The sequence below is a fragment of the Colias philodice genome, chromosome 31 (assembly GCF_061535455.1).
Source record: "Colias philodice isolate Cphi_HAF_F1 chromosome 31, ilColPhil1 Martin Lab GWU primary, whole genome shotgun sequence".
In the NCBI taxonomy this organism is placed as follows: Eukaryota; Metazoa; Arthropoda; class Insecta; order Lepidoptera; family Pieridae; genus Colias; species Colias philodice.
The window spans coordinates 4,714,153-4,739,391 of record NC_143116.1 but is presented as its reverse complement, the minus strand read 5'-3'; the positions used below and the strand labels follow the sequence as shown (position 1 = coordinate 4,739,391).

The window sequence follows — 25,239 nt, the reverse complement described above, 5'->3', positions numbered from 1 at the left end:
AAGTATAAATATTTCCATGAGGTATTTTAATTTTTGCATGTACAATTTAAATATGCAATTTAAATAAACTCTCATTAGTAATATGTAATTTCACAAATTAAATTCTATCATCTTCTATATCAATAGAACCAGTTTAAAATCAGTTTGCCGTAGCCCATATTTGCTATGTTTACAGATTTCTGAAAATAATCATACTAATTTTAAATAAAAGGGTGTGTGTAGTCAGTAGGCCTAGGCCATCATCATTCATCGGTAAACACACGGTAAACATGAATGAGTTTGAATACCTTCATTTATATTCCTGCATTTTTAAATATAGAATGACCAATCACACGTCAATTTGACACAGTTTTGGCTTGACCTAAATTAACAAGAGCATGATAGTCTTATAAGAACGTTAATTACATAAATAATTCATCAACAAATACACAACCAAAGTTGAAGAATACACAAATTAAAAAAGCCGGTATTTGTCTGCCGTGAAGTAAGCAATTTATGGGCGTATCACTTGTGCGAATATCACCTCGGTCGCCATTTGCGCCACGACCACTGTTGGATACTGAGTGAAAAGTGTAATTATAGGTTATCCGATAAAGTGCTAATTTTACAAGTTAAACGTGCAACGAAGTATCAATAATATATTGGGATCACATTATTACTACATATAGTATTAGAACGCGCGTGAAGTGTGTTTAATTAGTGAGTATGATTTTAAAGTGTTCCAATACCAATGCTTGCACGTGTTTTCTTTAATGAAATGTAGGCAAATTGCTTGCGTAGACTATTATTTGGGCAATTACTAGACGACTGTGCAGTATCGTCACGAAATACTGTACGTACGCTGAACGAGTGTGTGTCATTGCAATTGATTGTAGCTCTATCTATTAATAAAACTAGGTGAATAGGGCTTGTTTTTAAATAGTAAGTACACATTGTAAACAGTATGAGATCTTGTGAAAGTTACATGTGACGTTACTATGTAGTTTATAGTACGATTTTGCATTAATCACTTGAAACGGTAAACACGTATCAACGAGATTTATTTTATTTAGTTCTTATTGAATCGAATACCATTGTTACAAAGTGCATATTATATTGGTTTTAAAATTATTCGTATATGTATTGCACGCCTCATAAGCGAAGCGTTGAGGTGGGTACTACTGTCACTTCGCGCAAAACATCTGATTTTTCAAACTTAAAATGTCTTTATGTATCATACATTGCACTTGTAAGATAATACATACACACACATATTAAGAAAAAACACTATTTTTAACGTTCATGATATTTTTGATGTCATTTTTGTTATTTAAACTAGTTAAAAAACAGTTTAAAAAAGTTCTGTCTTGGACGTCCGTGTGTCTGTATGTGCGGATCCTTTTTCTTGTTAACACGATAGCGACCGAAATACTTTACTAATCGAGTCTTTTTTTTTTCTCTTACGCTTGAGTATGCTCAGGAATAGAACCCTTTCATTTTTCAGGGTCTGATTCGATGTGGTTTAATTGTTATTAAATAAACAAAAATAATAATTAATAAATATTTATTAAAAAAAAATTATGAGGCGTGCACTTTTGGATTTTCCAAATTATTTTGTTAATTATAATAGTGTTAAATAGTAGTGTAATACATATAACAAGTGTAAGTTGAAAGTAATAGAGATGGTGTTATGTTTGAGTAAGTACTTAATGTCTTAATCCATTCTGTAGTGTTCATGTGAATTAGGAATTACTTAGACATTTCCAATAAGTTTCGATTTTATAAAAGACTAGCGGTCCGCCCCGGCTTCGCCCGTGGTACATATTTACGTTTTCTCTACGTAAAAACCATCCTCGTACTTCAAGGAATATAATAAAAAAAGAATTATCGAAATCGGTGCAGCCGTTCTCGAGTTATGCGCTTACCAACACATTTTGCGATTCATCACTACATAGTATAAAACAAAGTCGCTTTCCCTGTCCCTATGTCCCTATGTCCCTATGTCCCTTTGTACGCTTAAATCTTTGAAACTACGCAACGGATTTTGATGCGGTTTTTTTTAATAGATAGAGTGATTCAAGAGGAAGGTTTATATGTATAATAAGATCCATTAAGTAGTGGAGAAGTACTGTTATTTTTGAGGTTTCTAATGTGATGTCGTAAAAAATTACATTTATTCCGCTTACATTGCAAACGCAGGCTGAACCCTACGAGTTTTATCAAAATAATATACTAAGTATTATACACATTGAAAAGGTCTACAGAAAAGTCCGCGATGGTATATGTCTATCTCTTATGGATAACCCACAATAACTTTTTTTTGTCATTTACTTTTTACGACAAATAATGGCTAATTTTCGAAGCGATTTTAACCAAAACAGCATTAATCCTTAACCAATTAAATACCATGGATACATTGTTCATTTAATATAGATTTATATGGCCCTTTACACCGTATGATTTAAGTGAATATTTTCGAAGATATTACAGATTTAAAAATTGCAGGACGTAGCGTTTGCGGCCGCCCGGCTATGTATTTTATACCCGTGCGATGCCGGAGGCCGGAGCGGGCCGCTATATTTTTATACCTATACAACGTTCACAATTTTTCTGTAGTGTATTTAGTATCAGCATTGCACCCGTGCGAAGCCGGGGCGGGTCGCTAGTTTTTATATATAAGAAAGAAGAAGTATATAGGACATAATTAATTGCTGTAAAAAGCTGGCAGAAATCACTGCATAGTGATAAGGCCACCCTCTGTGCTTTTGTTTATTGTAAATTGTTATTTTATGTATCTGGTTTATTGCACAATAGTGTTAAATAAATAAATACATAAATAAATATAACACTTTTGACTTTAAACTTATAAGAATAGCTTGTCTTATTTTGCACTTGAATATTTAAATCTGAGTTATTACATTAATTGTTCACACATAAGACCTTCTTCTAGTGTAGAGTGAACAGGTACCAAACAACCTTCTAGAATCTAGGGAAACATGTTTCATCTTAGACCACATCTCAGCTTAACATCAGGCGAGATTGTGGTCAAGCGCTTCCCTATCTTATATATAAAAATGAATCGCAAAATGTGTTGGTAAGCGCATAACTCGAGAACGGCTGAACCGATTTCGATAATTCTTTTTTTATTATATTCCTTGAAGTACGAGGATGGTTCTTATGTAGAGAAAACGTAAACATGTACCATGGGCGAAGCCGGGGCGGACCGCTAGTTGCCAATAAAAAAAGAAGCTATGCATGTAAAAGTGAAGTCCCATGTCCCCATATGGGGTAAGGGGCAGATGCATTATGCATACATCTGTTTAGCTGATGGATTTTCTTTAGGGAAAAGTAGGTGATCAGCCTTGTGTGTCCTGCCAGATCAAGACATTTTTTGTCTTTGTCTCCATCGGGAATCAAACCCAGGACCCCTCGGTTCTATGCTCACGCGTCAACCACTGTACCAAGCAAGCAGTCAAGCTATGCATGAAAATGAGGTTAAAATTAAAATAGCTTTACAGTTTTAGATCTAAATTTGGTGTCCATTTAAAATTATACAGAGACTTTCTAATTTATTTAAGAAAATTGTGTGAAACATTATTTTAATACCAGTTATGTTGTATTTAATTTATCATTTTTATTAAAAAATAAGATCTTTTTTGAATGCTTGACTTTGGAAATTTAAAAATAAGTTGTTTAATTAGCAATAATAGTAATTTTTGTAACTGTAAGTTGTAACTGTAGCTAAATATACTCAAAAATCACTACATAGTATAAAACAAAGTCGCTTTCCCTGTCTCTATGACCCAATGCATGCTTAAATCTTTAAAACTATGCAACAGATTTTGATGCAGTTGCTTTAAATATATAGAGTGATTCTTGATGTAGGTTTTACTAAGTACATATATAATTTACTAGCGGTCCGCCCCGGCTTCGCCCGTGGTACATAATATTTACGTTATCTCTACATAAGAACCATCCTCGTACTTCAAGGAATATAATAAAAAAAGAATTAACCAAATCGGTTCAGCCGTTCTCGAGTTATGCGCTTACCAACACATTTTGCGATTCATTTTTATATATAAGAAGAAAGAAGATTAGGTTTAAGATAAAACAGGCTAGAAAGAAAGAACAACAAAAGAATGCTCTATGTCTGTTTACACTAAAAGAATTTGACATAGTGGGCTTAGAATGAGCATTTGCTTGTATGATGTAAATGCACAATAATAGAGTTATTTGAGTTTGAGTTTGAATACACACATATGTTTACAAAAACAAAATCTTATATATAAAATTCTCGTGTCACAATGTTAGTCTGCATACTCCTCCGAAACGGGTGGGCCGATTCTCATGAAATTTTCTGTGCATATCGGGTAAGTCTGAGAATCGGCCAACATCTATTTTTCATATGTACCACGGGCGAAGCCGGGGCGGACCGCTAGTAATATCTATAAGTACATGTAAACAAACAATGTCTATATAATTATCTAACGACCAATCTTAATCTCTTGTACATAAAAATATATTTATTTATTTGTACACTAGATTTCCGCCCGCGGCTTCGCCCGCGTTTGCAAAGGAAAACCCGCATAGTTCCCGTTCCCGTGGGATTTCCGGGATAAAAACTATCCTATGTGTTAATCCAAGTTACCCTCTATATGTGTGCTAAATTTCATTGTAATCGGTTCAGTAGTTTTTACGTGAAAGAGTAACAAACATCCATACATCCATACATCCATACATCCTTACAAACTTTCGCCTTTATAATATATATTAGACATTCAATGTCTAGACAACCTTGTGTTAGAACCTTGTAATATTTGTGATTTAATTTTGCATTTAGTTGATTTAATTCTAAATAGACTACAGGCCCATGTTGAAAAAGTTATGGGTCATTTGAACCACGATACTATCTAGAACGATATAAGAGCATAAAATAATAAGATTCAGCACTATGCCGTCACTTGTAAGCTGTCTACCTGAGTGCAGATGAGAATTTGAAAGTACAGGTAGAGATTTTTAAAATCCGACCAGTAGTTCCTGAGATTAGCGCATTCAAACAAACAAACTCTTTGTCTTTATAATAATAGTATAGATTTTTGTGAATCATGCGTTATATGTAGGGGAAAAACCATGGCCAACTTTTATCTGACTTCCTGTTCAGAATAAGGATAATACTTAAAAATATAAATGCTAGAAGTTTTAAATTACCAATTTGTACATTATTTTTAAGAAAATATCATCTGGGGCCGTATTATGACCTCTTATTTCCAGACAGGTTACGTCGTGAATTGAATTGACTGGCCATCAGCCATCTGTGTTCTGCCAGACTGAGATTTTTTTTTCTTCGTTTCCACGGGAATCGAACCCAGGACCCTCGGTACTGTGCTCACGCGTCAACCAGTGTACAAAGGAGGCGGTCATACCTACCCTGTTAAACTCAAACATTTATTTATTAGAATTTTTTTTAAAAGCATTTTCGAATCGTCATTACATATTTTTAACCTTCATCAAATTAGTTGCAAATGGCCTAGGCCCTAGATACTTAAAAAATTTAACATATATTTTTTTCTTTTCCAGTTACCTAGAAGAACAGAAATGAAAAACATAATACCTCAACAAACCAGTGAAAACCTTATGATTAGAGTGCCTAAAAGTATATTTAATTGTTAATCGGACTTTATATTTAAGTTTAGTTAACGGACATACTGTGTGATAAATTAGTGTGTATATAATTATATAAAGTAAGTGTTGCAAGCATGAAAATACCAGAGACGGGCAACGTGGGTGCGTATTATGGCAACGAGGAGAACGAACAGTGGCAGGTGGGGTAAATTTAACCTTTTTTTCCTTATTTGTATAGTTTTATATATCTAATTGATAGATGGTGTCTCGCCACATTTTTTTATTATCAATATTGTAAAGTTATATCATTATATGTATGTACTAGATTTCCGCCTGCGGCTTCGCCCGCGTTTGCAAAGGAAAACCCGCATAGTTCCCGTTCCCGTGGGATTTCTGGGATAAAACCTATACTACTTGTTAATCCAAGTTCCCCTCTATATGTGTGCTAAATTTCATTGTAATTGGTTCAGTAGAATTTGCGTGAAAGAGTAACAAACACACACACACATCCTCACAAACTTTCGCATTTATAATATTATATGTAGTTAGTAGTATAGTAGTACATATATGTATTTCGCTTACGTTACCATAGAGAACTCACAACAGAATAAGCATCTTTCCATCTGAAAATTTCGCTCGCGTATAAGGAAAAATATTGCAACAGAACAGTGCTATCATAAACAACAGAACTAAAGCATGTCTCTCAATTTAAAATTTCCCGCACTTGTCTCCATATTGAAAAAAAAAGATGGGTTGCACTCCGGGAGTGCCGTCAGAAGTGAAAACTTGATTATTAACATTGAGCATGTTTGATATTTTGGAATGGTATCCGTCACGCTTTTTCGATCAGGTCACGTGTCCTGACGCGAGTTTAAGATTGTATACCCATTACAGAAAAAGTGCTCAACGCCGCTAAAGAATTTTTCACTTCAAAAATTCAATCCCAATAATCTATGGTACTTACTAAAACGTTAAAATTGTAAATTCCAGCCGAACGGCGTGATAATAGACAACGGGGTTGGCGGTGGCGTGGTCGGTAGTGGGGACGCGGGGGTGCACCGACCGCCGGTTTATCCGGTGCACATGCCGAGGGGGCCTATGCCTGGTGAGTAGTTTGGTTATTTTATTCACACCCGTGGCTCCTCTCCTGTTGGTCGTAGCGTGATGATATATACTATATAGCCTTCCTCGATAAATGAGCTATCTAACACCGAAAGAATTTTTCAAATCGGACCAGTATTTCCCGAGATTAGCGCGTTCAAACAAACAAACAAACTCTTCAGCTTTATAATATCAATATAGATTATACGAAAAAAAAAAACACATTAGGTTACAATATGATAGATGGTGGGTGCTAACCGTACCACTTTGTTTAAAACGTTAATGAAAGTAAGGAAATTGTTTGCGTTTTTTTGCATACTACCCGCTCTATTTTTAAGTTTTGTGAAGTTGTATTATAAAACTTTATATGAATTACTAGACTACAGGCCCATGTTGAAAAATTTATGGGTCATTTGAACCACCAGGTGACCTATCTAGAACGATATAAGAGCATAAAATAATAATAGTAGAGATTTTTTCCCCTTGTCTCCATGATTTTTGTACCGCGTTGCGGAATAATGGATTAAAAGCAGTATTGAAATAGTATGACACAGATGCCGTATTATTATATTTTCGGTTTTTCTTTTTTTTTAATAATAAAAAATATTTCATTTATTTCTTAATTCCACATTTTTACAAGAAAAATCTTAGTTTTTTTTTTCAATTCCTTAATGCTTGTAATTTTTTTTAAGAAAATCATTTTTTTTCTTATAATATGTTAGGTTATGTAATGGCGGGTGCATATTATGGAGCCGCGTACCCGGCGCCCGCTGCGCCCGCGTCTGATGACTTCGCTGACTACATGTGGATGGAGAACGAGGAGGAGTTTGATAAACAGGTGATTTTATTTATTTATTTGTTTACAATTAAGAGGAGGCTCCCTAACATAATTTCTGGCACTGAGAGACCGGTTAGACTGCTACGGTACTAGACGCTAACACAGCCGCAATAAAGTTGAATATCGCGTGCGCTCTTTAATCGCGTTCGAGCTCGAAACTAAATGTCGTAAGTCTCAATTCTTATTTCGTTTATAACTGAAGTAATAATTTATCTAGAGAAAAAATATATTGGGATTGGATACTAAACTATATTTTCTTACTGTTAACATTTATTTTAGACAAAGTCCAAGTAAATCTTAAAAAAAATGTAATAATCCTAAAAAAAAGCCATTTTTTAATAAAAAATGAATCGAGCGAAAATGTTACGATTACGTAACTGTTTGTTTTTAAAATTGGACCAATGCTTCCTGAGATTAGCGCGTTAGTAGCTAACAAACAAACTCTTCAGCTTTATAATATACTAGCTTTTCGCTAGCGGCTTCGGCTGCTTTGTCTTAAACTTAACAAATTATATACTAAAACTATCCTCTTGAATCACTCTATCTATTAAAAAAAACGCATCAAAATCCGTTGCGTAGACAGAGAAAGCGACTTTGTTTTATACTATGTAGTGATGTAGAGATAGATAATTAATACAACACTTAAATAATTGCAGGTAATGCAACAGCTCGAAGAAGAAGCGCTTATGGAGCAATGCATAGAAGCGATGCTGGAAGACGAGCAACGGGAGAGACACAGGCCGGTGACGAACGGACACAATAGCGGGGCCACGTATGTATATATATTGATTACTATCGGTTTTACCCGTATTGCTCCGCTCCTGTTGGTTTTAGCGTGCCACAATGTTTGTCCTCAATGGAATCCTTAACCACTTAACCGATTATAATAAAATTCGCACACCATGTGCAGTTCGATCCAACTTGAGAGATAGGATTGTTTAAACATGTAGGTACCACGGGCGAAGCCGGGGCGGACCACTAGTTATATTACCAGCTGCTCCGCGCGGTTTCACACCCGTGGCTCCACTCCTGTTGGTCGTAGCGTGATGATATATAGCCTATAGCCTTCCTCGATTAATGGGCTATCTAACACAGAAATAATTTTTCAAATCGGACCAGTCGTTCCCGAGATTAGCGCGGTCAAACATACAAACAAATTTGACTAGCTTTCCGCCCGCGTCTTTACCCGCGCAGTCAAAGAAAAACCCGCATGGTTCCCGTTCCCGTGGGATTTCCGGGATAAAACCTATGCGGGTTTTTCTTTGATTATGTGGGCGGAAAGCTAGTATATGTATAAATAAATAAATGTCTTTTCTACATTCCTTAGGGCTGATTATTCAATGCTTGGATAAAACTTATTCGTCGAATAATGTATAAAACTACCATTTTAAAAACGTATTCTATTTGCCCGTATTTGACAGTTTACGTGACATTTTAATATTATCGTGTATATCGGATAAGGTTTATCCAAGCATTGAAAAATCGGCCCTTAGTTAGATATAAATTAATAATTTCAGCACAAGCAACGGCACAACGGTGTCGTTACAAGAGGCAGTGTCCCGTTCAACATTGAACCCGTTAGCGGCCGAGTTCGTGCCGAGCAGGGCTAGACAACCACCAGGTTAGTTAAGATTTATTATTTATTTATTACTAGCTCTCCGCCCGCGGCTTCGCCCGCGTTTTCAAAGAAAAACCCGTTCCCGTAGGATTTCCGGGATAAAACCTATCCTATGTCCTTTCTCGGGTATCAAAATATCTCTATACCGAATTTCATGCAAATTGGTTCAGTAACTAAGGCGTGATTGAGTAACAGACAGACAGACAGAGTTACTTTCGCATTTATAATATTATAGTATGGATTAATAATTGGTGATTGGTTAATTTTAAGGGTGCATTTCCACTAATAATGTGAAGGTATACCAATAGTATAGCTTCAAACTTCAAACTAAATGAAGCGATATGATGGTTATTTACGAACATTCCTCTAACGTCTAAAATGTTTGAATTAAAATAAATACAAATACAATAGTCAGGTTAGTTTGGTTTTTTATGGTCTTTCAGAAACATAATTCACTACATATAATAACCGAGCCTCATATGATTCCAAATTAATATATTTTTCGAATTCTTCTCGTCGTTATTTCCTGTCCAGTAAGGTATTATGTATACAACTGTAAAAAAGAGTGTTTTAACTCTTTTTTACAGTTGTATACATAATCTTTAAATATTTTTGATTCAATAATGTACTATGCTTACAGTACGTATATATGTAGAATTGCACTGGCTCACTACTACACTCAATAGTGCGGGCACACGTCCATTCCAGTCCGGCATCGGCCGTAGACTGACTAATGACAGCTATAAGCTATCCCCACCACTGGTGTACGTGAGACAATGTATATATCTATTTCATAGATACACTACAAATAAGTTTTTTGTTGTTATTGTTTGGGCTGCTGAGTTGATATGATATCCCATACACTCCTTTATTGGATAAGTTGATAGATTGATAGTTTGATAGGATGATGTAAACACAGTTATTGCTTTTGTTCACTTTATTCTGTTGTATAGTTTAAACTAATGATGATATGATATTTGATAGTGTATATGTCACGGCTAAAGGTAGGTGAGAACATAAACTTAAGATTAGCCGGCTAAACTTAGGTTTATTTTCGACGAGGTGTTAATGTTAGTTTGTTCTATCTTTAGCCGGCTAAACTTAAGTGTAACCGCAGGCCCGTGGCTAAAAATGTCGGGGTGGGTAGATTTGGTTAGCGCCGGGCCGGTGGAGGGCTTGAGGGGCCCGCACAGTGCCAGAAAACACTCGCCCTGTTCCTTACATGTATTATAGTAACCAAATCTACCCACCCCGACTCAGGGCAGAAAGCTGGTGGCTAGGTTAGGTTAGGTTAGAACTCTTAAGACCCGCACGAGCCGAGCGAGCGCAGCGAGCGTGCTGCGGCAGCAGCCGGCGAAGTGCCAGAAAACACTCGCCCTGTTCCTTACATGTATTATAGTAACCAAATCTACCCACCCCGACATTTTTAGCCACGGGCCTGCGGTTACACTTAAGTTTAGCCGGCTAAAGATAGAACAAACTAACATTAACACCTCGTCGAAAATAAACCTAAGTTTAGCCGGCTAATCTTAAGTTTATGTTCTCACCTACCTTTAGCCGTAACATATATAGTGCATACACCCCGAGCGCTTTATACAAGTGAAAATGTTCTATCCACTGTAATGTAATAGGATCGTGTAAGAGCGTATACGCACTATGCGGGTAGCCGCATTGCGGGTAGCCGTCCGGCTGACCGCAAGCACAATTATGTACGTAATATTCATTTCTATGCGCACTGCGATGCGGCTACCGCAGACCGCACAGTGCGCATAGAAATGAATATTACGTACATAATTGTGCTTGCGGTCAGCCGGACGGCTACCCGCAATGCGGTTACCCGCATAATGCGTATACGCTCTAAAGCGCTGAGACAGGATGTACCGCTAGTTATGGTAAGGCATGTTTGCATATTTTCGTTCCTTTCGTTGTGCAACAGTATGGTCTTTGTGGATGCGTTTTCGACCATTTCTGGGACGACCACGTAGCATTTGTAGACTGTTTAAATCGGAATGAATTTCTATTTCTTCTATAATGTTAACACGTTAAAAACATATCTTTAGAGCTATCGTAATGCTAATCTGTACATGGATTGAGATATTGAGACGGTTAATGGAACATCGGATCTTCGTTTCGTTAGCTATTTCAATACATATGGGTACATTTATTGTACCATTTCAAGAAGAGTTCAAATGTTCTTTGGGATTTTCAATAACTTTTCGATGAAGAACATAGTATCATGGATATTGTGCAGTTCTTTAAATATTTCCACGTAATTTTTGTATTTGACTTTGTTGTCAACACATATTTTTGTATTTGACTATTGTAATATTTTTTCTATGGAGAACATAGCTGAACATAACTTGAATTTGATATTTTTTTTTCATCAATCAACAAGCACAACACTTTAATACATATCTTTAGATCCGTCCTAAAGTTTTCTAGGACAATGGAACATCGGCTCTTCTTTTCGTTGGCTTCATTTTGCCTGACTTGACTTTCTAGCTACGATAGACAATTCCGGAGTCAGAATAGTTGGTATTTAAAAACCTCATAAATCGAAGACTCTTAGTCAAAAAAGGTAAAGATATTGAAATTTGAAAAAACGATATCTATAGATGTGCTTCGTCATGTAGTGAAGAATAAATAATCTTCTTTTTCAACAATTTTTTCAACAAGCACAACACTTAAAAACTTTTCTTCGAGATATCGTATGAAAAATACTGGAATTCAGCTCTTTGCGCAGTTCATAGAAGATTTGCACGTAATTTTCTCTTCTTCTTTTCAATCAATCAATCGATACAATTCAATCAACAAGCTACAAAACTTTGAGACATTTCTTTTTAATATGGGAAACAATTATTGATGCAATATGATGAAGAATAAATAATCTTCTTTTTCGAAAATTTTAATAATCTTTTTTTAATCTCGCCAATGCGACAATCAACAAGCACAACACTATAAAACATATCTTTGGAACTGTCATGAAATTGTATAACTCGAATTGGAATGAGGTCTAATATAAAAACGGTCAAGGGAACATCGGCTCTTCTCTATTAGCTATTTTTTTCAATACATATGGGTATGTACAATGTAGCAGCTTATTTACCTGCACTTCTGCGCTGGCATTCATAGTCGCGATGCGAGACTCTCGCAGGTGGGCTTTTCCTTTCAGCAGACAGGCTTTCCCTTCTGCAGTCCGACTTGTCATACTTTTAGGTGCTGCTGTGGTTGCAGGCTTTTTGGCTGGTTCCGAAATTGTGAACGTGTCACTGGCACGCCTCTGGGGAGTGTGGATCATGGTGACGAATTAGGGGACAAAAAAACCCTGTCAATAATTCTTAACACTATTAGGTCCTGGATATAGGATACCTGTCAATAATAATTACAAATAATAATGAGTCACAGATATAAAATATTAAATATTACTATACAGATATAATATATTAATAATACCTAGGTCAATAAGTCAATAAGTAAAGCTAAAGCTTGTCAATACTAAAAACTCGTAGTAACAGTAAGATATTAAAATATCTAGGTGAATAAAAAATGTTCTGTGGTTTCATGAAACCACGGCAAAAGCGAAACTTAATATAATTATCAATACGACAATTATACGATAATTATCGTATTTGTACGATAATTATTATCGTACAGTTTGACCTAGTAAGCTAGCTAGTAAGCTAGTCAATACTAAACACTCAAGTCAATAATTATACTTAACACTATCAAGTCTCCCAATAGGGGAGTCGCCTGTCAATGATTTAAGATAATATATTATGAACAAATAAATAATACATATGAATAAAATATAATAATATTATAATATTGTGTTGTGTGTACCTAATGGTCCCTAAGCACTCAATATACAGCTAAATCTAACAGCTACACCAAAAATGATGTAGCTGGTCTATGTTACACTTACAGTTTACTAGTAAAAGAACAAAAATCCAAAATATAAATTAAATTAAAAAGATAATAATTTAGGTTTAAAAACATTCATCCACCGCCACGTGTTTGTTGTTTTTTTTCCAAGATACGTCTTTGTGTAGGAGGGTGTATAAAGTATTTGGGCACACAGTTCAACAGAAAACAAGGTGGGGGGAAAGGGGGAAAGTGCAGTTTTGGCGGAGAAAGTTTCTGTTTATAGGTTAAAAAACACTTTTGTTTCTAACTTCGCCAATTTAGCTCCGATTTCCCCGGAACAAAAGCCAAGGGCTTTGTTTTGTAAAGACGCGTCTACTTACACTCTTATCTTTCACTATACATTGAGTAAAGGGGGATTGCCACCGCCCGGCCTACCAAAAATTGTTTGTTTTTCTTGTTTTATAGGTCCAAAAAAATCCGAAATTTCACACAGACATGCGCATCACTATAACACACAACACCGCAGTTCCAGTTCACGAAGTCCTCGATGTAAATCGAGACTTACAAGGGACGATGTTATATTGCTTTAAGAAGTAAAATTTTCTTTTCACTGTATCTTTTTATTTAACACACGAATTTTCAAACTTTTTCCACGACTAAATAGAGCGTAAAAGCGCGCAAGTTTTGATATATTACACGTATTTGAGACTTTAAAAAAAATTCCACTTTTTTTCAAAAATAATATATGGAACGTTACAGATTCGCTGTAAACGTGTCGCGTTCGGGAAAATGACTCGGCTGCCAAGGTTAGTCCACCATCAATAAACTCACGACTGGTATGAGCACGTAAATAATGACTTTCTATTCTCGGGACTGTATTTATATGCTGGCGAACTGATTCTAGCACTTCTGGATCTGATTTCGCTTGTTTTCCGTGTCTGCCTCTATCATCAGTCGGCGCCATCCCAGATTCAGAGGGCTTTGCTTCAATTACTGTTCTAATGTCCGTTGTGCTATTCCAAGGGTATTTAACAAAAACGTCTTGCATATTCTTCGGGTTTGGCCATTTTTCACAAAAGAAAACGAGCTATTAGGCGTTCTTGGTTTTGCTGGATTTTTTACACGGCGACATACAACGTTTGGTATGTTAATGCAAGCGCTGAGGAAATCTCTTTGACGCTGCAAAGACCCTAAAGCCCAATAACAATCAAATATTTGTTGACGTTCATCTCTTGTAAGGTTATCGCAACAGGAAAACTTACAATTACGGCACGGGGGTCTCATTGTTTTATTTGAGTGCCTTTTTTAGATGAATACTCTTTTCCTGAATTTTTCAAAGTTCTCCTCACATTTTGTTTCCACTTATTTGGGCATCTCAATCTTTTCTTTCCTATTTTGAGATTGGAAGAAACTATAGATGAACTTGTAGATGGCGTTCTGTTACGCCTTGGTGGATGATATTCGTCGCCACTATCTGCAGAAAAGTCTGAGCCATCATAATTATGCTTACCAAGCTCAGCAGAATCATTGGCTTTAGTATTGCTAACTGTCGCATCAGAATTGTCTTGGAATGCGTCCATCGTCAATGCGTCCATCGACACAACATTTTAAAACATATCTTTTGAGCTATCGTATGAAAAATACTCGATCTCAGCTCTTTGCGCAGTTCTTGGAAGTTTTGTACGTAATTTTCTCTTCTTTTTCGAGAAATCTGATAATCTCTTTTTAATATCGTCAATGGTGAATCAACAAGCACAACACTTTAAAACATATATTTGGAACTGTCATGAAATTATATAACTCGAATTGGAATGAGATCTAATATAAAAACGGTCAAGGGAACATCGGCTGTTCTCTATCAGCTATTTTTTCAATGCATATGGGTACATTTAGTGTACCATTTCAAGAAGAGTATGAATGACCTTTGTGAATTGTAATATTTTTCTATGGAGAATATAGCTGAACATAACTGCCCAATATTTGAAGGTGACTTTGTAGTACACCGTACAAGTCATCAGTCAAGTCACCAGACCTTAACATATAAAAATACTAGGTTTCCGCCCGCGGCTTCGCCCGCAGTCAAAGAAAAACCCGCATAGTTCCCGTTCCCATGGGATTTCCGGGATTGCATCATTTTCCCGGGATAAAAAGTAGCCTATGTCCTTTCTCGGGTATCAAAATATCTCCATACCAAATTTCATAAAAATTGGTTCAGTAGTTTAGGCGTGATTGAGTAACAGACAGACAGACAGAGTTACTTTAGCATTTATAATATTAGTATGGATTGTGTCTTAGCTACAAATCAACTTTATGTATTTAAACTAGGTACCCTATATGGAATTTATTGGAAGGAAATAAAAACACCGATTGTATACACAATTTATTTCTACGTATTACAAGGTATAATATAATAGCTTAAGATTAAGTCGGAGCGACAATCGGCACAACAATTTAGAACATGTCTTTCGAGCCGTCGTACGAAAAACTCTTTGCGCAGTTCTTAGAAGATGTGCACGTAATTTTCTCTTCTTCTTTTCAATCAATGAATTCAATTCAATCAACAAGCTACAACATTTTGAAACATGTCTTTCAAGCTGTCCTAATGTTATAATAGGTCAATGGAACATCGGCTCTTCCCTTTGTTGGCTATTTGAATACATGGGTACATTTAGAGTACCATTTCAAGAAGAGCGAATTAGCTTTGTGAATTGTAATGTTTTTTTTCTATGGAGAACATAGCTGAATATCCAATATATTTGTATATATTTGCCATATATTTGCCCAATATTATAGATCAGTTCTGAATATTGGAACCCCAAAAGGTGACTTGGAGTACAATCGTTAATCACAGCACTTTAAAACATATCTTTGGAAGCATCGTGGTTTTTGTGTACCTCGAATAGTTGGCGTTTGCTGTTCATCTCGAACTTTTTCCTTTATGTCCAAGTCTTTTACCAATAAATTTCAAGAGTTAACGCAATCTGTATTGATTAAAAATATGTAGAAATTCCACGTTGGGGATTAATTTTGTTATCTATATCGAAGTCTCTCCCACAATCAAACGAGAAGAAGAAGTAACGTTGTTGAAGTTATAATTCATAATTCATAATTCTTTATTTACGTTAAACATGGTATTTTTAGATGTTACATTTTTACTTATAGTAGGTACAACATGTTTAGGATCCCTACGACTACGATCATTTATATAAGAAGCCTTTTTGAAAAGATGCAGATTTTTTGATACAAACACACAAACATCGTAAATGTAGAGTGACGGAAGCGGCAATAGACCAAGTTTTTTAAACATTGGTCTACAGGATTCATCGGGAGCTCTGCTACATATGGCTCTTATGCATTTCTTCTGTGCAATAAACACCCTTTGTACATCTGTGCTATTACCCCAAAAAATAAGTCCATAATGAAGTACTGATTCTACACAGGCGTGGTAAAATGTAACAGCCGTTTTTATATTTGTGACAATTTTAATTTTTCTAAGAGCGTAAACAAATTTATTAATTTTTTCACAAACTATTTCAACGTGTGATTTCCAATCTAAACGTTGATTGATATTAAGTCCAAGAAATTTTAGGTCATCTGTTGCTACTAATTTCGGAATGTCAATAGAATATATATATTATTGACGTATATACTATATAATTGTATTAATGCATTAGCTATTGCCAGTTTAATTTGGTATTGTGATGGCATATAAACTGTTATCGCGCTGACATCCAATATTCTAAGGGCCGGCGCCCACTGCCGGCACGGCATGGCATGGCAGGGCAGAGGTTTTTATTACTGATGAAGTGAAAACAGCCCTTTGGCACACATGTTAATACTCTTCCATCAGTTTTCTTCTATTGATCTAATATTTGTCGCCAGGCTACTTTCGTGGGTCTAAAAAACGCTACATCTAACGGTTGGGTGATGTGCGTGGAGTTGGCGGGCAGAAACACGAAATGAATATTCTTCTCTTTGCACATTTTTATTACTTCTAATGATAAGTGAGATGCCAATTTGTCACCGATCAGTATTTTTTTTCCTTCTTTGTCTTCAAAGTACGGTATCACTATATTTTTAACCCAATCAGTAAACGATGCACCGTCAAACCACCCAGATGCGGTTCTATTGTACCTGGTACCAGCAGGTCCATTTTTTACCCAACTATCATATAAATGTGTCGATTTGTAGACGACGTAAGGTGGCAATAAGTCCCCTTCTGCTGTACCTGCCATCATAATTGAGACGGAGCCTTTCGAATGATTTAACACTCTTTCGGGGTATTTGCAACCGCGCCTAACGATAACTTTTTTCCGCCCAGGGTCATCTGTGAGATTGGTCTCATCATAGTTGATTATATTAGCAGTTGGTACATCTTGCAAAGACTTTTCTAGTTCACCAAAATATTTTTTAAGCGTATCTGGACTTACTGCGGCTCGGGACCGTTTAATATTTTGGCAAATTCTTGTGGATATTTTGCCATGGTTCCTTTTTAGGAAACCCTCGACAAAATCCGGGCCTGGAAAGTTATTTTTGAATTTTTTGATAGAAATCTGAGCCGTGTCTAAATACATCTTTACAATGTAGCGGAGATCAGTTGTATCCAAAGGATAGCCCCAATCAGCACATATATTTAAGTTTTCAACTATATATTCCTCAGTATCATTAGTGAGCGCAGTCTGACCTCCGAGAGGTTTCCAAACATTTAGTCTTATGACGATGAAGTACGCTTTTGGAAATTTTATATTTTTCGGCCACGATTTTCAAACTTGTATTTGGTTTTTCAAGTTCCATAAGTGCCTGTTGGATAATTGTCTCATCATAAGTTTTATGAACTTTCCTTCCTGGTTTGGGTTTATAGGTACGTGGCATGATTGAATCCTAAAATGAAAAAAAAAAAACAATTATCAACCTAGATTCCGCTAGACTATGCTATTCAACTTTGAACAAAAAGGAGAACCTTCAAGCTTCATATTTTATAAACAAATATCAGCGCCGCGCGGTTCTACCGGCGTTGATCTGAGACCGAACGAGAATGTGATACTCTTCTCTTTTCTCGCCCGAGACACCCTTTGACTCGGGTCAAAATACCGCCGCCACCGATCCGAGAACAGGCGAGCGCGAGAACGAGACAGGCGAGCGATGGATCTCATTCTCGCTGCTCGGCTGTTCTCGGGTGTTCTCGGCGTGAGTCTGGAGGCGCTATTACAATTTCAACAAAAATACGAAAGTGCCAACCCTAACTAGAAATACCTAATCACCCCTTAGTCGTCTCTAATCACCTCTTTCCCGTCCCGATACACCCCGTTCGCGTCCTTAGTAACCCAGACTTTAGATCTAGTCACCCCTTACTAGTTCCTATTCACCCCAAAATGTAAGAAAAATCTCCCTTGAAACTAAAATAATTATTATGCACATAATCAATTCTTGTTTGTACTTACTTTTTATTTTAGAGAGCGCCTCTTGAATCAGAAAATAATATTAAATTGTATCCGCTGGGCAAGAATTACATTAACACAAACAAAATCAAAAGTTTTTAAAGCTGAAAATCACACGACTTGTAAGCCTCGACTTTGACAGTGACTTTTTTTTTCTTCTGCATTTGGATACTTGGTGTTGCCAGAACTAGGACTATGCATAATTTACTATAATCGTATAAACTTGCCCAAATTATGCTGGTAGCCAAAGCGTTGTAAAAAGTATTACAGAAAAATCTTGTTTCCGTCCCTAGTCACCCCGCCGTCCTTAGTCACCCCGTTTTACGGTACTCCATAAAGAATACCCAAAGTCATGCAGATTACGATTATACATAACAATATATTTGTCGTCTTCAAATTGGCTTGAAACTGGTCAACGGGCGCACTATTCGTGCCCCCTGCAGAATTTTGTGCTATTACTATGTGGTCTTCCTTGGACTGCTGCTTCCCCATTTTTTGTAGCTCACACTTGCGTTGCCTCCAAAAGATTCTACTATATTCATTTTGAATAATTTAATTTAATCGGGCCGAGAACACACAGTTTACTATGTATGTCAATCGGATTGTCATCGTCCTTTAGGACAAAAATCCCTTAATAAAAAAAGACTAAAAAAAAATGATTTCTAAAACTCTAAATAATATTAATATTAAAAATGAAATTTATGTAGATAGTTTCTCGACAGGAAAATCGTTTAGTTCTTCGGAATGTGTATTTATATCTGTTTGGCAACTAAGTTAATTACAAATGGATCCTATGATACAAAACAAACGAATTCAACTTTTTAAAAAATACCCTCCCAGTTTTCATTTAGGGGTACAAAATTTTTGCTGCACGTAACTAACTATACAGGGTGTCCCAAGTTTTAATATCAATGGAACGTGTAGTTTTTCATACGCTGTTTACGTAAAGTGTTATCATTTTATATGATTTTTTTATTTCAAACTATACAGGGTGTAATCATTAAGTGTGCACAGGCGATTATTCCGTAACTATTGCAGATATCAAAAAACTTTAAACTGATATCGAAAGTACTTAACCTAATGAGTAAAATGGCTAAGTTTTACACCCTGTATATTTACATTCCAATAATCAGCGTATGAAAAACTACACCCTCCATTCGAGCGCAGTACACCGAACCCGGGACACCCTGTATAGGTAAGGCTTTCGTTACAGAAGAAAAGCAAGACCCGCCGCTGACGAAAGAAGAATCAGATAAATCAAAGGAAGACACACAGCCGTCTAGCGAAGAAGGCCAGGAGAAGTTAGACGTTAAGGAAGAGAAGAAAGAAGGTAGATATACAATAGTTTGCTGCATAGTTAGCATAGTATTTGCGTGAAAGAGTAACAAACATACACACCTACACATACATATACATTATACATCCATCCTCACAAACTTTCGCATTTATAATATTAGTAGGATATAATGTATGTGATTGAAATTACTGAGATGTTCCATTAACAATATTTTGTTCATCTATGTTTAGCAAATGTCCCTTTCATTATTACCTAGTTTGTACCTAACCCACAAATTGTTCAATGAATGATTTTTATTTATTTTTTTCAATATGTATAGGTTTTCCATTTGTCTAATGTTAATTATAATTTCCAAAAATCAGTTTCAGAATCATCACCGCAAACGGAGACACCGGAAGTCAGCGCAGCCGACGTGCAGCCGATAGACGACATAGACGCGAAATCGAAAGAGAAACCCAAGAGCAAAGTAGATGCAAAGAAACCAATTAAAACTGAAACCAAAACGAAAGCAAGGAAAGAAGTGAAAGCGAAAAGTGCTCCCAGCGACAAGCAAAGTGAGGGCAAGGGTGTTAAGAGCGTGCAAAGTGTCAAAAGTGAAGTGCAAAGTGTACAAAGTGTAAAAAGTGAAGTGCAAAGTGTCAAAAGTGAAGCGCCCAGTCTGCAAAGTGAAGCAAAGTGTGCAAAGATTGAAGTCAAGTTGAGCGACGATGAGAAGGACAATGGTGCGGATGTTTTGAAGGTATGAATAGTTTTTACAATTTCATATTGTATTTTCTGTAAGGTACTAGAAAAATTATAATCATTTTATAAGTTTGAGTGTGGATGAAATGTCTGTGCGGGGTATAGAAAGCATTTTTAAAGCTGTTCTCTGGTTAATTTAATTTTATTAGATTGTAGCTATTTAATCTGTAATACATTTCCATTATATTTAAATAAATGAACAATTTTAATGTCATATAATACAAATTTAATTTTTTCTCAATTTGATGTACATATAATATTATGTACATTCATAATTCCCAAAGATTTGATTTGATTTAATAAGATTTTAGAACATCTGTTCTCAGCCTTTTTTGCTATTATATATTAATTTATATGGTAAAATATACATCATAAATCATCAACTAATTTCCTTCCGTACATCTGGTTGTCTGGAAAATATATTTATACCGCTATTTAGCGAAAAGACCGTCGTTTGTTTTAATTTATAATTAGATTAAGTTCCTAGTTAAGTTATTTCAGAGCAATAAATAAATAAAAAATCATTTTCTCCACAGCAAAGCTCACCGCCCCCGTCTGAAGAACCCTCCTCAGGCATAAAACCGATAAACTACGCGGCAGCGGCCAAAGCGAATAAACCAAAAACCACACCACCGCTCACGGAGAAACCACAACCACAACCCGCGGTTAAAACTGAGAAACCAAAGGAGAAGAAGGAAAAGGTTGCGGTTAAAACCAAAGTTGAAAAACCAACGGCGAAACTTGAGAAACCAGTGCAAAGGAAGAATTCTACTAAATAACTGTGGTGTGATTGTTGGGTCTGCGTTTCGAAATTTTTAATGTACAAAAATTTGTTTGTAAGTGACGGCTTGGACGGGTTTCATGTGGTTTCTTTTGTTAATGTTGCAGGTATATTAAAAATACGTTAAGCTATGGGATATGACTATTATTATTTTTTCGTTTTATAAAAGATACAGTTCTTGTCTTTACTTACTTGAAAACTTTCTTTTTTATTATCTATAAAAAATAAATAACTTTGTTTGTTTGGTCTCTTATATTTTATGCTAATTTTCGAAAATATCGTATTCCCATGTTGCCTGTGACAAAAAAAATATGAATAAAACTTAAACCACATGAAAATCCGTCATTTTGAAATAAATATTTGTTGATGCATAGACTATTTTACTTGGTTGAATCTAATGTATTGACTTAGATGTAATAAATCGAATTTTTTGTCAGAGACCACAAATAAAATAATAAAAACATTAACTGTAATAAAAATGATCATTTCTATAGCTTATGTGTTATTCTAATACATAAGCTACATGCTACATCACTGCCAAGTATCATCAAAATCTGTTCAGTAGTTTTCGCGTGAAAGTAACAAATATACATGACAATCTATGTTAGTAGAATTTTCTCTGAAGAAATCGGAAATATAATAAATTAGTTCTTTGTTGTGATTTTAAAAGTATATTTTTTATTATTTTATGAAAAGGAAAGCTACATATTGAGTTTTTCTTTTTAATAAAATAATAATATCAAATAATTTGAAAAGTTACGTATAAAAATGGTGCGAAAACTCGCAAAAAGACGGTATCATATCGTCTCGCTCACACACAAGCCGTCGATCGGCATCTATCTCGCTCGCACTTATGATGTAATTGTCAATTAGATATCTTTAGTACTGAGTAAAATGTCAAAATTTTAATATAATCTACTACCAAATGCAATAAGATTATGGTTAGTGTTTTTATTATTTTGTTTGCGTAAATTTTAAGCCCAGGTATAGTCTAAAAAGCATGTTAAATGTAGGTACATATGTTTTTTGTTCTTTTAGGGATTTTCAAACCCCCTATTCTAATGTATAAATATTATTAATTATAAAATTTTTATTATAACGTGAAATATATAATGTGATAAATATCCAAGTTGCATTTTTTCCTTACGAAAAAATTTATAATTGACAAAAAAATAAAAAAAAAATGTAAAAAATGTCCTAAATATACGATAATGTTGATGATAAGTTTATAAATTTAAAAATTATTATATTAGTTGTTAGTTTGTGGGCTGTGCGGTGTTTTTTTTGTCAATCATTGTGTATTTTTAATATATTTTTTTTCAATATGTCGCATTTTTCGTGTTTACATCTTTAAGCGCACATATTATCATTTTATTATTATCTAAAAAGTCACAAAACACTTGTTACCTGAATAAAACGATACTAAATACTATTTAGGTTTTAAAACCTAAAAATATGATGAGAATATGTTTGTTAAAATGTCTCAAAAAATGTTTATCTTTCGGATAATATAGGTAATCGTATCGTTTATAGATTCGGGAAAATAAAAAGCATAACTTTGTTTTTACAAAAAAAAAAAATAGGCCACAATATAACTGTCTTACCACAGAAAACTTTAGACAGGGTTTAACTTTAAGCGCGGGTTCTCTTTAATCTGGTTTTGTCGTATTTCACATAGACCACTATTACAGTGACAGATCCTTGGTTTAAAGTTAGACTGTGTTTAAATTGTTTTGTGGTAAGACCGAAGATATGTTTTTCACTATACGTCGTGGTGCAAAAACACATAATAAAAAAAAAGACGTGTGTCACTCGGGGACTGCCGCGGTAAAGCTATTGCATGCTATGCCTTCAAGCCACACCTCCGCGCCCGTCCCCGTGGGGAGCGTGAGGTTTTTCGTTACGGAATTTCTGGATTCGGTCCCCGCGCTCAAGGCCCGCGATAGTAGCTATGCAATAGCTTAAAAAAAACATGACAGTAAAAAGGCCGCATAGCCCATTTAGCATAATGCAGTCCAATATTCTATACTAGATAATGAAATAAAAAAAAAAATGTACATTTACCTATTATAATATTAAACAATGTATATTGCACGATTGTGTGAGATATTTTAGTGTAGCACTAAGTTTAAAATTAGTATTGAAATGTAGTCAATATATTTTGATATTTTCGAATTGCTATTATGAAAAAAAAATTGCGGTGTGAACACAGGTTTGGCGCGACAACAGCTGTCAGTGTCAAATTTGACATTTGGCGGGAACGGGAGCGCGCTAAAATGCAATTAATATTAAATATACAATTTTTTTCCTTTTTTTTCGTTTCGTAGAAAGAATCGTATAGAAAAGTTTAGATCTGGACGTGTGAAGGTGAAATTATGATGTAACAAATACGCTAAATTACTTGCTTCGTTTTGTTCGAAACTTTTTTTCGACTAGTGTTTTATTCTAGGGTAGCAATGATATAAGTAAAAAGGTGTAGTTAGGTTACCAACATAATATTCGATCTCCGAATAAATTAAAAAAATTGTGGCTATTTAGCATTGAGGTATTATTACTACGTATAGAGAGGACACCACGATCAAAATCTGATGGCGGCGCGGGGCGGCTAGTGAGTCATACACTTTGTAGATATTCTGCCTCTTATTACTTATAAATTAAAACCAATCAATGTAACAAATAAATATTGTTTATCTTATTAAAAAATGTGAAAAACTTATCAATTAAAACCAATCAATGTAACAAATAAATATTGTTTATCTTATTAAAAAATGTGAATAAACTTATCAATTAAAACCAATCAATGTAACAAAAAAAAAAAATTGGTTTGTGACGTTTGCCTCTTAACTCGTGTTACAAAGAGTGTATGGATGCCCTCTCTAGTACATAGTACATAGAAACTCAATGCTAATTAGCCAAATTTCGTCTTATATTTAATCTTTTTTACTTATAATTTTAGGGAGCATAGTAAGAACAGTTTGGTGCCTGGTATAAGGCAAGCTGTTGTCGCGCCAAATTATACGTGGGTTTATATTTTATTTTGCATAGGGATGTTTAATAATAATAGATTATAATGAAAGCATGGACGTATAAAAAAAGACGGACGGTATATCGCCTAAACATTGAGTGAAGCCTAGTTATGGCGGCGAAACATCCATGTGTGTGTGTGCCATATTGCCATGGCAACAGCTGTCCTGATGACAATGGCGGCTGTATTTTTTTCTATAAATTTTGCCGTAATAATTTTGTCATTAAAACACAAAAGAAATAACTTGCTTCCCTGTGGAATGTAATCCCTTGTGTTTTGTTATTTAAAATTGTACTGTTGCGACACCATTTAACCACGCAAGACGGCATTTTAAATATTTTTTGTGAAACAGTGACGCAGTTAATCAGTCGGTAGTTCACGACGTAATGGCGGCCGACTAGCTTACTATGGTGAGAGTGTGTGCGTGTTTATTGTCTTTACACGATCGCTAGCTTACTATGGTGGCTTCACGTTGTTTGTTCGTAATACGGCGTCCGTCTTTTTTTATACGTCCATGAATGAAAGTTATTGTTTTATTTAGTTGTAGACTGTTTTAACATAATAAATAGCAACCTGGTGACATAAATTATTTTATGGATATAATATAATATAATAATAGAAGTGGTTTTTTTGTGCATTGCAGTTTGGTTTTAGGGTTTTAGATCAGCTTTCTATATTTTGTGCGAATACCGATATATGTTGCATATTTTTATTTTGACTATAGCGAGAATAAATCATAATATGTTACTTTTTTGTTAGTTTTTTTTTTTTCAAAGAAATTTGACTCAGCAAAAATAATAAATTATGCATAATTTTGTTGTTACGATACGTATTTGTAAATTTTGAAGTTATCAGTATTGATAAAAATTTATTGATGTATACTTAGTATGGCTTGTGTGCAGCAGCTGTAGGGCGGTGTAGGACGTGTTGCCACC

General features: G+C 35.2%; 2 protein-coding genes, 1 long non-coding RNA gene and 1 pseudogene across 4 annotated transcripts in view; 1 reads left to right on the top strand and 3 right to left on the bottom strand.

Moving 5' to 3' along the window:
* The window catches only part of LOC149475255 (uncharacterized), a 114,106-nt gene that overhangs the window by 39,567 nt on the left and 49,300 nt on the right, over positions 1–25,239 (bottom strand). The window lies entirely within an intron of this gene.
* Positions 516–25,090, top strand: LOC149475259 (uncharacterized). 2 transcript variants are annotated; one of them, XM_089713639.1, is made up of 9 exons: positions 516–699; positions 5,557–5,801; positions 6,592–6,706; positions 7,425–7,540; positions 8,197–8,312; positions 9,058–9,161; positions 19,674–19,790; positions 20,120–20,496; positions 21,035–25,090. In XM_089713639.1, exons 2-9 carry the CDS (start codon positions 5,736–5,738, stop codon positions 21,275–21,277), a joined length of 1,254 nt encoding a protein of 417 aa, XP_089569765.1. In that variant the 5' UTR covers positions 516–699; positions 5,557–5,735; the 3' UTR covers positions 21,278–25,090. The 2 variants fall into 2 exon arrangements, with proteins under 2 accessions (XP_089569765.1, XP_089569766.1); XM_089713640.1 differs by lacking the exon at positions 516–699 and adding an exon at positions 768–921.
* Positions 16,739–17,894, bottom strand: LOC149475260 (uncharacterized; annotated as a pseudogene).
* The window catches only part of LOC149475253 (uncharacterized), a 57,787-nt gene continuing 56,539 nt past the window's right edge, over positions 23,992–25,239 (bottom strand). Inside the window, exon 2 of the long non-coding RNA XR_016318109.1 lies at positions 23,992–24,222. This is a non-coding gene — a long non-coding RNA (uncharacterized LOC149475253). The remainder of the gene's footprint in view (positions 24,223–25,239) is intronic.